Here is a 13,699-nt window from a genome sequence, read left to right on the forward strand (position 1 = left end):
AGAATGATATATAAAGAATTACCCTTAAAAATTAGCCATTCTTCTGATGAAAGTGAAGCATTAATGCCACAGCCAACTTGTGTAATACCTAAAAGCTGTAATCAACATATTTTTGAAATTAAAAAAATTATTTTGGTGCTATTAAAAAGAAGCATGTGGTTGCTTGTAATGTCAGTAGGGAGATGCACAGTAGCATAGTTGGTTGGGGCACTATACTACAAGCTGGAAGGTGGTGGGTTTGATTCCCAATTAGATCACTGGATTTTCAGTTGACCTAATCCTTCCAGTCACACAATGGACCTGGGGTCAACTCAGCGTTTAACAGAAATGAGAACCAGAAATCTTCCTGGGGATAAAGGGTGGCTAGCGCATAAGGCTGACAACCTCACCGCCATCTGTGAGCTGATTGTCTAGAAAATGTGATGGCCTTTGATGTCTCACAACCCTATGGGCCTTCACTGCTTGTTACAGGGATAGCTTTACCTTTTTTTCTTAATCTTTGTAATGCCAGTGTGTGAATACTTTACAGTTGTTTGCTCAAATTAGAACCATTTTGGCTCAGAAAGATAATAGAATACTAACCTTTCTGTAAGATTGTACAGGTTATAGCGACACAGTTATGATTGATCCATCACAGCACATTATGTTAATTACACAGGGAAAATATTATTTCACCTTAGAATTACTGTTGTGAATCCATTACTAACAAAATATAATTTAGATAAGCTTAAGTTACAATCACCTATGCATAATGATGGATTATAAATTATGAGGTTAATGATGCTAAAAAGTTACTGGAAGAGCAGGACTCAAAATTGAAACATTCACAAAATACAAAGCATTTTTCTGTATTTCTACTGGTGCAGTGCCTTTAGGACTATTAATTACTCGTGGTATTCTCTGTAGTCATCATTGTAATTGCGGTCAATGTAAAATGGTTAAGTAATGGAAAAGGTTCTACCTCCATTGTGTTTGAACCTAGAATCATTAACAGTGCCCATACCTCCAGTAATAGCTTACACAGGTGAGTGTGACACACTGCTTACAAAATAATATAGAAGAAAAAACAGATTTAGAATGTAGTACCACAGAATTGACACCCGTGACCTAGAGCCGCAGGGCAACAAAATCCAGCAGCCATAGCCTAGAAGTGGGAAAACGATAAATGGGCATTACTTAAAGGTCTCCAGTGCAGGGAGTTACGCATCCTACACGGTTATGGGAACTCAACCCTCTTCTTTTAGGTAGCTCTGTATGCTTATGTTATCAATATTACTGATTTAGAGATTTACAATATTTCATTTTTGGGTTGTTATAAAATGTTCTGTATCTGGGAAATCATTTAATTGGACAGCACATCTGCATGTTTTTGCATACCAAGGCTGCAAAGACAGACTGTCTGCTTAAAAAGTTATGGTTTGGACAGACCGCTGATGTAGCTAGTGTCTTGCTTTATGAGTTGTGTAATTAGTAAGTGGTGTATTCATTGTTTTGGGGACAAAACATAGAGAGACAGGACTGGGACCTCCTTGTACATGGGTTTTAAATACCCAGCATTATATGCCAGGGTGGGTACATGTGTATCCAAACTGTCATGGAGAGTAACTATGCCAGTCTGGATAGCATTTCAGACTTTGTCTATGTTCAGTCATTCTCTGTGTATTCTGTATACATATACTATATACATATATAGTCAGGGTAATATCAGCTTTCTATATTAATAAATTTGTTCTAAACCGAAGAGCTATCAAGGGCTTTCACTTGACGTGACACCTTACTCACACCCCAAGCAGTTAGGAAAATAGAATTCTGCTCAGGCATCTTCAAGTATCATCCCAACCTTGGGGTTACTGGCCATGATCCTGGAGATGGGATATGATAATTTGTACCATTCTAAAATTACACACACGCGCGCACACATAACAATGGATGAATGCACAAAATGTGTTCACACTGTAATGATCATGAGTGGACTGGATAAACTTCTATATATGTGCTGCTCTGGTAGAAAGGTGCAGCTAACACTGCTCCAACCCTTCAAGATCTATTTTCTGGAGAACATGAGTGATACTTCAGTGCACCTGTGACAAATGAGGTGACCATCATAATTGTAAGCAATGAATTTGACAACCAGGACATTATCTTGCAGAAAAGAAAACAAACTTCAGAGAGTGAGAGAGAGAGAGAGAGAAGGCTTGTGACACATTGCAACACCATCTCACCTTCTGGCAGGATCTAGTACTAATCCTCGCTGAGGACAAGTGTTGGAGATGGGTGGCAAGAATCTACACCAGTTAGGTCTTCCAATTCCTTAAAGGAATCCAGAGACTGATTTGAAACAGAAAACCAGTTGAATATATACTTAATAAAATAAGCCACTGTTGGTTGCAGGTGTGAGTTGCTTGCAAAACCATCCTGGACCTGTGCACAGGGGACTCAAAGATAGTTTACTTGATGCACTTGGTGGAACAGGGAAGATTCCAGTTGACAACCTCCACAATAGTATAGCAAACAAAAATTGCTGCCAAAATGCTATACAGTGTGATTCTGTCGCTAGGAAACCCAAACAGTCTTCAATAACTTTTTAATTTTCATATGGTTCCCTATGAAAATTGACATGGACAAAGCTTATGTCTATCAAAGCAGAACCATCACACCCCCCTTAATGAAGTGGACTGTACCTGTGACGTCGAGACGTGACTGCCAAACAGGTGTTTGATTCAGTGTACAGTGATTGCGTGTGCCGCAAACATGTACTCAGGTGAACAGCTTGTGTTTATTGTTCATGAATACTGGTGAACAGGTTCATTTAAACAATGTCAAAGGGCATTTCAGAATAAGTATGGTGAAGAAAGTGTACGAACAAAATCCTGTAGTCACAAATTGGTGAAAAAATCAGAGACAACTGGAAATGTTTTGACTCGATATGCAGGAAGCCAGAAGATGTGATCACACGATGCAGGATGTGAAGGATTGATTACTGGCTTTGCCAAGAAAATCCTTACGAGACTTTTGCAAGAAACTACCATTCCTTATTCCACATGTCAAAAAAAGGAAACTACACCCATATCATGTGTCTGTAATCCAAGAGTTTCTTCCAGCGGCTTTGAAGAAAAGCGTATGATAGTGTTTATGGTTCCATTGTTTAGTTGGGGAACATCCGGGGATTTTGGATATTACATAGTTTACGGATGAAGCCTGGCTTCAAGAAGGGTGAGGCTGTTGTGATCTTGGCAAGTGGTTTTCATCAAATGCTTCCTGTCATTCCAAAGAGAACAATGAGTGATAAAATTCAATTCTGCTCGAAAGCTTCATATCCTTGGAGCATGTGCACAAAATAGGACTACAGACCAACATGAGATTTCACTTGCAGGGTGATTGAAAAGAGTCAATTGATGCCAGGGGTCTGATCAGCTTCCCCCCCACAACATTTGCAGTGTAGCAGTCAAGTGTGAGAGACTGAAAATCAGTGAGGTCCCAAACATCTGCCTCAGATTCCAGGATCAGAAATGGCCTTCGAAATGTACCATTCTTACTCCACAGAATAACAGTGTAAAAGACATAGGTTTGCAATTTCAATAACGATCCGAGGAAGGCAAATCCTCGAAGTCAATGAACATGGCTGTGGATGATAATTAGCATATTCAGTTTCCCACTGAAATCCTTGCCACATAACTTGGTGCTCAAGGTTGGTTCTCCAGTCCTCTTCCCAAGGTGCCTGTATGCAACAAGAGGATGTGTGTGAAGACAATGCATCATACAGGTATAACTGAAATAATGATCTTACATGCAGCACAAGAAGTAAAGATGTACTCACACCACAACTACCCCTCATTGTAATGGATATGATTTTTTTTCAATATAAGAGACTTCAGTTTCCAGTGCATTTTGCCTTTACAATATGAATCAACAAAACTCAAGGACAGCCACTTCAGGCTGCAAACATTAACCTCAATTACACTTGATTCTCTCACGGGCAACTGAACATTGCTTGTTCAAGAGTTAGTACCGACAGAGTTGCATGTCTTCGTGCCAAATGTAAAAAACCACAGATTTCATATTGAGATAAAGAAAAACTAAAGTATGAGGATTAATAGTATTTAGTTTCAAACTTTTGGGAAAAAAAAAATAATAAATAAATTTGCAAAAAGGTGATGATTTACATGAATCCTTTAAATTAGAAATTAGAACATTAGAATAATTACTGAGTGAAAAGTATAAATCACAAGACATAGTTACACAAGTTACAAGGATTATAGCCGTCTGTATATCTAGCTAATCTAGCTATCTATGGCTCTACAGTCCTTTTGTTGGAATTTGGCAACTTTTCAGTTTCTTGATCCTATACACAGTTGGTAGGACTCCTTGGACAGGGAATTAGCTCACTGGAAGGCCGCTACCCACACACAAAGAGTAAATGCACACAGACATCCATGTCTTCAGTGGGATTTGAACCCACGATCCCAGTGTTTGAGCAAGTGAAGACAGGTTGTGCCTTAGACTGTGTGGCCACTGTCATTGGTGGATGACAGCACTGTATTCAGATTATTAAACTGACCACATGAAATACCATTACACTTAAACCTTTCAATCTATTAAGTTTCCTGATTATCTGTGTAGATGACGCCTGGCCAACATCAGGTAGAGCAGCTAATAACACTTGTGAAAAACCACAGCATTGTTACTTCCCAACAAGAAAGTTAATATAATTTTTATGGCAAAATCATCATGAAACAATAACAAATATGAAAAACCCCTGACTTTTCACATTGTTGCTTCTTAACCCTGGACCACAGGACTGTGTGCTTGAACAGCAACGGCTGAATATAAGGCGGCATTCTGCTAGTGCATTTTGTTTATAAAACTTAAGGATTTCTTTACTCTCACATCAAAGAAGCTGGTCTAATGGTAATGATCTGTTTGAATCAATGCCAGGACACTGGCTATCCTAGCCTGATGTTTCTGCATTTGTCCTCAGTCCCTTCAGGCAAATTCTGAGATAGGACATCAATTAAGCCATGCCTACTTCCCTATAAATTCTTTCCAATTCATCAATCACCCTAATGTCCAAAGCCATATGATCCTGATACTTTCATCACTAAATAACCAACTAGAGAAATTATCCTCACAAAGTTTATACAGAACTGGACGTGCCATGATTGTTCACTCCCCTCTTTATAGAAACTGTAAGTCAATGTTCTAGATATATGACTGATGTACGAGTATAGCCCTTGCAGTTTTGAGCCTAAGATCTTTGCCATGATCATGAGACTTACAAGAAACTGTAGTCACATAATCAGTGTCCAGTAAATGAAACTATAAATTTTAATTAATCTATTTTCATTTTTAACATTATCAAAGGACACTTCACTTAACTGACTAATGATGTACAGCTAATACATTGTTCTGTTATGCTGCTGCTGAATATTATTTCTTTTAGGACATATTAATTACACTTGAATGTATAATTCCATATGTAAGAATCATGTAGTATTTTGTGCTAGGAACAAACAAGGCTGTATATATTAGGCATGTGTCCTACAAGTAAATAACTATCTGTTTCCTTTTATCCATCCTGTATCTTGAGACGTCTGTTTTTTGTATAGTTTCATTACTTTCTTTCCAGGAACAAGTCCTGAAGTAAGACCTGGTCTTTTCTTCCTTATGATTTGTGTTGAAGAAGTGCTCTCTTTCTCTGCCTCAGTTTCTTCTTCTGGAACTGGTAATATCTGATTGAGTAAAGGCACTTGTTCGTTCTGGTTAGCACTGTCCCGTAACTCTGTCTCTGATTGATGTAAATCAGAATCATGTGCAAACTTACAATTATGTCCAAATCTACAACGACCTTTCCGAAAATTCCAGCATATTCTTTTTCCATTTATCATTTTAATTTCATCTTTAGTTGGAGTCATTTTAACATGCTTCTCAAGGATAGCTTTCTTCGCATTCTCTGCCTCTACAAATGGATTTGAGAACACAGAATTCTTGACCGACACAACACCTGGTGTTCCAAACTTGGGACGTGGTAACTTTTCAGATGTACGCCCATTCAGCTGCCTGTTTTCGCCTGACCTAAAATATAATGCAATGTTTCGATTAGTATACATTATCAAGAAGTGATTCTGACTTCTCTAATAATCATGCCACAGTAACTAGTTAGCACTACAATTCCTGAGTACAAATTACAACATACGTACTGACAGTAACTGATACCATGAAGATCTGAGAGATCACAATAAAAATATATAGGGCCCCATGAAGTAAGATCAAATAACAAAGAATAAAAGTTTCTTATATACCACGTCATAACAAAAAAAGAATGTCTGTATTTAAAGGGTTATACAAGGTGCTATCAGAAAGTTCCCAGACTGTTAGTGTTGTAACTGCCTCAATGAAAGAAGATGAGAGGGGAGGTCAAGGTTGCACTTCCAAAAGCATGTTGCATCAGTCTGCCACGTGACACCACACTCTGAACATGTACTGTTTTTACACAAGTTTTTTTTTTTAACTTCGTGTTTCATTTTGTCTGCGATGGATGGCAAAATCAAGCAACGTGCCTGCATCAAGTTTTGTATGAAGCTTGTTAAGTCCACTACCGAAACCCTTGAAATCTTTGTGAGGCTTTTGGAGAACATTCTTTAAGTTGGACAGCGGTTTTTGAATGGCATTCATGTTTCCTCTGAGATCTGAGATCATATGATTTAGTGCTCGATGTCTTGAAATGGAAAACAAACAGAAACAGTCACTGACTATCAGTGGGGCTAAAATTGTGGACATGTATAATTTCTTAATTAAAACCATCACAACACAACTATATTAAGGTCAGTGCCAAGTGTGGCTCTGCAACATGTTTCGGCTATTAAAAGCCATCATTAGGCAAATACATGGCTAACATATATACACCACTGAACTGCAGTGCTAGTAAAAGTGGATACAATAATATTAATACATTAAAATACTTGGCATAAAAATACAATAAATCAAGACTATATAAAACAAAAGTTATAGTATAAAACAAGAATAAAATTCTTCAAGTGATGCTTTACATCATTGAGTCAGTCATTGGTTTTTGTGATTTTGTTGTGTTCCCACAGACAAATTGGAGTATTCTATACTTTGTGTATATATAATAAACTGTTTTGGAGGCTCCTGATGTAGGTGCAGTATTATTAATGTTAACTGTTTAGTTGGTGCCTCATCTTACAAAGTATTGTCTGATCTGTAGGGACAGTTGTTTACATTCCCTACAGAAGGGACAATACTTTGTGAGATGAGGCACCGACTAAATAATTAACATTAATATTACTACATCTACATCACAAGCCTCCAAAACAGTTTATTATATATACACAAAATATAGAATACTCCAAGTTGTCCATGGGAACAATATTATAGCACAATGAAATGAAATGAAAATTAAAAATGTATAAATTTATTGATACATATTATAAAGCAGAACTGTATTTGACATGTAAGATTTGAGGCTTTCACGGCGGTGACTATGAAGAAAGCAGTCTTCTGGGATTTGGCACCGTGTATATGTGGTGTTAACCGACGTTTCAGAGGAACGTATCGCCTCCATCTTCAAGGTAGAAGGAAAAATATAAGAAATCCGCAAGTGAAGAGACCGTGATTTCTTATATTTTTCCTTCTACCCTGAAGATGGAGGCGATACGTTTCTCCGAAACGTCTGTTAACACCACATATACACGGTGCCAAATCCCAGAAGACTGCTTTCTATATTTGACATGCTCACCTGTGTAAGCAAGGTATGGCCAAGGTAGAACACAGAGATTATAATAGAGTAAGTAATTAAATACCTGGAAAATTAAGGGTACTCTAACAGGGAAATTGAAAAGAAGCAACAAGAATGTGAATACGTGAGCATGCATTTTATTGGGCCTTCACTGCACAGCATTTTGCTGTATCCATACATACTAGTAAAAATTTTCTCTTTATACAATGTGAGAGCCCACCTTTATTCACAGTCACATTAAGGTGGCTCACCTCATTAAACTGACAACTGAAAAATAAAATAAAACTGTTCACTTCACATTTGTACAGAGGGAACAATACTGCCAGTGAAAATACTAGGGTCCTTATCAGATGCCTAGTTTAAACCATGGAAATTAGAATAAACACCTTTGACATGCACTACATACAATAACCAGTGACAAGGCATAATTTTTAATATGGAATCTGACTTCAAAGGTAAAACATGGAAATGAAGACAGTGATACCTACATACTTCACTTCTTATACGTTCCAACATTTTCTGGTAAGAATCCCCAAAACACTAATATAAAATATGACATTTTCTTGGAAACAGATCTTTTGTAAGCACCTAAACACTGCCAGTAAAATCTGTTTTTAGGTAAACAGCCAACACTTACTTCACATACTAACTGAACCCTCAAAAGTAGGGTTATGTGAAACAGTGTTTGTGCAATAATGACAGGTCTAAAACTTTGGAGGAACAACTTGGTACACTTATACATGTGGTTACATATACATGGATACAAACTAACCATGACCATTCTTCTATGTAGTTTAGTTCATGAATGATGTCAGACTTGGAAATGATAGGCGATAATTTTCAATTTAAAGTCCAAACTCGAATAGTCCAGGTATCTGAAAAAATAGTAAACCTATGGGGGGATGTTAAATTAGTAAATGTCCTATTGTCCAGGAATTACTGAACGTTGACAGGCTAGTGCATAGTGTTTCAATATAATTGTACACTTCAGAGCCACATCTTTCACACAGCTCTCTCCCTCAATGCATGTGAAATGGCTGACGGAAGAAAACCATAATAAAATAACTCATGAAATCTTAACTCGTAATTTCTTGAGAAGCTGATAGTTACTCAGCTGGTTTCCTACCTTCATGGTATCTGAAAGTTCATTATTTTCAGAGCCCTCTGGTCCAGTCCACATTTCACATCTTATTTCTAGGATCCATTTTAATACTAACCTCCCTTCTATATACAACTCCTCCCTAATGATCTTGTCACCTGAGTTGTCTCCCTTGATTTTATAACCATAAAAATGTGTAAAACGTGAAAATTATGAATATCAGCATTATATAATCATGTTCATATTCCTGTTCTTCCCTTAGAGCCAAACACTCTTCTTGGCTCCTTTCTCTCAAACGCATTTTAATATTCAGTATTTAAATAAAAGCATGCACTTCCCATCAAACCTTGTTTTAATTTTTATCATGAATATAATTATGATACCTTACTGTTGTTCTGAGGTATTTTAACTTTTACATATTTTGAAATAATGCGCTGGCTACTGGAGACATCCACGCAAATAAGCACTAGAAATGGAAATTTGAAAGGACATATTTGCATAAATCTTCAATGATATGATGTGCATATTTGTTCATGAATATACCCACTGAAAACACATGTCACATAACCGAGACTTGTAGGTTATTCGCTTGCTTCCACCAAGGAACATTTCAATGAAATGTGGTGAAATAAAATCAGGTTAAATGTACGAAATGAGACTGTGAACTTATTTTAAGCTGCGCTGAAATCCTAATCTCAAAACCTAGCAATGAAATGGCATAAAATTAGCACACATCATCGTGAAATTTCAAAGAAAATTCTGTACGCTTTTAGAAATGCACCTAATTACGAACTTCATGGTCACAATAACATGCATGACGTTATGAAACGTTTGTTACGTTAGGGGTTAAGCAGATTTCTCACTGTAAAGCCTGGATCAATTCGGGGTATAGGGATTATATGAGACTTCTGGACAAAGTGGCAGTGGTGCATAGTTTTTCTGTGTTTCTTCGGCTAAGGAAGCTAGTATTTTATTTCGTGCGACACAAGAAATTGCAATAGACCAACAGAAACTTGGAAACGTCAAATACAGCACAGAACAGTACTGAAACCGTTTTAATATTCTCTACAACAAGGTCAATTTGCCCTAACTCATAATGACAACTTACACTTCAGGGACACTGTTACAATCAACATCATCGTCACTTTCGCCCGAAGAGCTGTAATCCGCAACAAGTGACGCCATATTGAAGTACACTTCTACACACTAAAACAAGTGACGAGAGAAACATTATTGCCACTGTATCGTGGGAACCAATTATAAGGAAATTAACAATTGGATGACAAAAATAGTGGATGGATACAGTGATCACTGTATTGATCTGAATTAAAATGTGTAACTGCAGGGAAGAGTGTTCTGTGCGTGCCATAAAATGCGTTAACAGCTGAATATAATAACTAACTACACGGAGCTGAGCCCTTCATGAGAAGCTGCCAGTTGTGCGGCCAGTCAAGAACTTCCAAACATTTTATGGAACCCAAAGGTTCATTACCGTGTTTACAAGAGTCCTCCATTGGCCTTTGTCATGAGCCAAATCAAACCAATCCATACCACCCCATACTCTCTCTCTAAGGTCCATTTTAATATTATCCGACCACCATCTTTGATTTCCTGTTGGTCTCTCTCTCCTTCTGGTTTTCCCACTAATATCTTGTATGCATTCTGCTCTGCCCTGTCCATCTCACCCTCCTCGATATGATAATTTTGATTATATTTTGTGAAGAGTACAGATTATGAAGCTCCTCATTATGCAGTTTTCTCAAGCCTCCTGTCACTACATCTCTCCTTGGTCTAAATATTCTCCTCAGTACCCTGTTCTCAAACAGCCTCAGTCTATGTTCCTCCCTTAATGCCAGAGACCAGGTTTCACACCCATACAGAACCAGAGGCAAAATTATGGTTTTGTATATTCCAATTTTTATGTTTTTAGACAGCAGACAAGAAGACAAAAGGTTCTGATCTGATTGTATGTATGTATTTGTTTCGTCTCTATAGATCATTGTTACATGATATAGGACAAGTCAGGTACTGTACATTGGCTGATTACAATAAGAGAATGAAGTTACAATACTTGAAATTGTTTACAATAGATTACAATAGTTAAGATTTCACATAGTGTGAGGTGGAATCCATATTAGGTCCCCTCGGCACATCAGCTTCCATATATCCTATTGTGCCTGTACTGGTGATAATGTTCATGGAGAATCTGATGGAATGAGGATTGGCAGGGGAACCGAAGTACTCGGGGAAAACCTGCCCCAGCGCCATTTTGTCCATCACAAATCCCACTTGACTAGACCGCAGCGGTGGGAAGCCAGCGACTAACCGCTTAAGCTATGGTGCGGCCTTTGAGATAATACTGGTGAATTTGGTGATACCACTGGTATAACGTTTCACTGTAGACTCTACACTGCAACATCTCATTACATCTGTTCTCCCTTCTTGGTGCAGCTTCTTGGCATTTGCAATCTCTCCAGAATAGCCCATTCAGGTATATCTCCGACTGTTTTATCTTGGTTGCTGGAAGAAAGAAAGGAAAACTGCGCTGTAGGGATTCCCAAAACCAATTATTCATGAATTATATGGTTATAATTGATTAGTGTTTGTCTCACACGAGAGAAACTCATCCACTTTATAAAAACAATGATCGAGTAGGTAAGTTTTCAAAGCACTTTTGAACTTATATAGTAGCAAGCATGAACTGAATTCAATCTCCTCTTAACTTCCTCCTTAATAAAATTTTGATTTGTTACTATTGTTCCCAGATATTTGAACTGTGCCACATTTTCGAAGGATCCGTTAGCTATCTTTATGTCAGGATTTTGCCATGCATTGTGATGATGAGACAGCAACGTATACTTACTCTTCTCTGAGTTTACTTATAGACCAACCTCCTTACTAGCAGCAATTAAAGTTCTGTGTTTTTCTGTATAGTACCTATGTTATCTCCCAGTATATTCACATCGTCTGCATAGACCAGCAGCTGATGTGTCCAATTTAATTTCAGTCCTACCTGGTTTTCCTGGCCTTTGCTAATGGTATATTCTAAAGCAAAGTTGAAAAGCAGTGGTGATAAAGTATCTCCTTGTTTTGGACTATCTTGGATAGGAAAATTAAGACAAATATTTACCCATGTGGACTTTGTTATAGGTTTCATTTGAACACATTTTAATCAGCCTAACTAGTTTCATTGGTACCCCAAACTCTATAAGAATATTATATAGTACTTCCCTCCTAACTGAACCATGATGTCTTGAAGTTGATGAATAGCTGATGTACTGTGCCATTGTACTCCAATTTTTTTCTCCAGTATCTGACAGATGCAAGGGATCTGATCAGTAGTTGATCTGTTACATTGAACTCACACTGATGATGTCAAATAATTTCATCTATATATGGACTTAACCTTGAGAGGATACCAGATAAAATTTTGTGTGAAGTTGAAAACAGTGATATCCCATGATTATTACTAGTCAGTTTTATTGCAATTCTTCCTTATTCCAAATAGAATTAATGAAGTTATATGTCTCTGACCATAATGTTTCACCTCCTGCTTGAATCAGTTCGGCCAGAATTTGATCACTACCTTGAGATTTATATCTTTCCAACTTCGCAGTAGTAATTTCATCCTCAAAAGGACTAGGATCAGGTACTAATGGCTCAGCTGTCTACCTAATATCACTGACCCTATGTACAATCAATAACTGGGAGAAATATCTTTATATATATGTTTTGCATCCTGTTGTGTACGTCAACTATGTATTTTTAGTCTGCCTAGCACAACAACTCACCTATAAATAAACAACTGAAATCATGATGTTATCGATGAAATCAGTTATTACTTACGTACTTACTTATGGAGCCGAGCCCTTCTTGAGGAGAAGCCAAATCTGCAGCTACTCAAGAATTTCCAAGCATTTTATGGAACCCAAAGGTTCATTACCATGCTCACAAGAGCCCTCCACTGGTCCCTATCCTGAGCCAGATCAAGCCAATCCATACCATCCTATCTCTCCAAGATCCATTTTAATATTGTCCACCCACTTACGCCTTAGTCTTCCCAGTGGTCTCTTTCCTTCTGGCCTTCCCACCAATATTTCGTATATGCATTCCTTTTCTTCTCCATTCATTCTACATGCCCTGTCCACCTCATCCTCCTTGACTTGATCATTCTAATTATACTTGGAAAAGAGTACAAGTTATGAAGCTCCTCATGCAGTTTTCTCCAACCTCCTGTCACTTCATCTCTCCTCAGTCCAAATATTCTCCTAAACACCCGGTTCTCAAACACCCTCAATCTATGTTCCTCCCTTAATGTCTGACACCAAGTTTCACACCCATACAGAACCAGAGGCAAAACTATAGTTTTGTATATTCTGATTTTTATGTTTTTGGACAACAGACGAGACGACAAAAGGTTCTGGACTGAATGGTAGCAAGCATTACCTGAGTTCAGTCTCCTCTTAATTTCCTTCTGAATTAGGTTTTGATATGTTATTGCTGTTCCCAAATATCTGAACTATGCCACATTTTCAAAACATCTGTTTCCTATCTTTATGTCATGATTTTGCCCTGCATTTTGGTGACGAGACAGCAACATATACTTAGTTTTCTCTGTGTTTACTTCTAGACCAACCTCTTTACTTGCGTCAATTAAAATTTCTTTGTTTTTCTTTATGGTATCTTCATTATCACCCAGTAGATTCACATCATTGGCATAGACCAACAGCTGATGTGTCCTGTTTAATTTCAGTCCTACCTGGTTTTTTCCGGACTTTCCTAATGGCATATTCTAAAGCAAAGTTGAAAGGGAGTGGTGATAGAGCATCTCCTTGTCTTAGACC

General features: G+C 37.7%; 2 protein-coding genes across 5 annotated transcripts in view; one reads left to right on the forward strand and one right to left on the reverse strand.

Annotated features, from left to right (window-relative positions):
* Positions 1-13,699, forward strand: part of LOC111862878 (TRPL translocation defect protein 14) — a 92,448-nt gene that overhangs the window by 73,003 nt on the left and 5,746 nt on the right. The gene's annotated exons all lie outside the window — the stretch shown is intronic.
* Positions 4,401-10,327, reverse strand: LOC111862879. The gene is made up of 2 exons (XM_023848655.2): positions 9,964-10,327; positions 4,401-6,072 (listed from the first exon to the last, which is right to left on the reverse strand). Exons 1-2 carry the CDS (start codon positions 10,038-10,040, stop codon positions 5,553-5,555), a joined length of 597 nt encoding a protein of 198 aa, XP_023704423.1. The 5' UTR covers positions 10,041-10,327; the 3' UTR covers positions 4,401-5,552.

Source organism: Cryptotermes secundus, unplaced genomic scaffold (assembly GCF_002891405.2).
Source record: "Cryptotermes secundus unplaced genomic scaffold, Csec_1.0 scaffold528, whole genome shotgun sequence".
Taxonomy (NCBI): Eukaryota; Metazoa; Arthropoda; class Insecta; order Blattodea; family Kalotermitidae; genus Cryptotermes; species Cryptotermes secundus.

What these genes read in the sequence shown, in the direction of transcription:
- LOC111862879 (XM_023848655.2), bottom strand. Translation starts at nt 10,040, where the DNA reads ATGGCGTCACTTGTTGCGGATTACAGCTCTTCGGGCGAAAGTGACGAT. An exon ending in TGTAACAGTGTCCCTGAAGT is followed by an intron (nt 6,073 to 9,963) that starts GTAAGTTGTCAT and finishes ATTATATTTTAG; the next exon opens with GTCAGGCGAAAACAGGCAGC.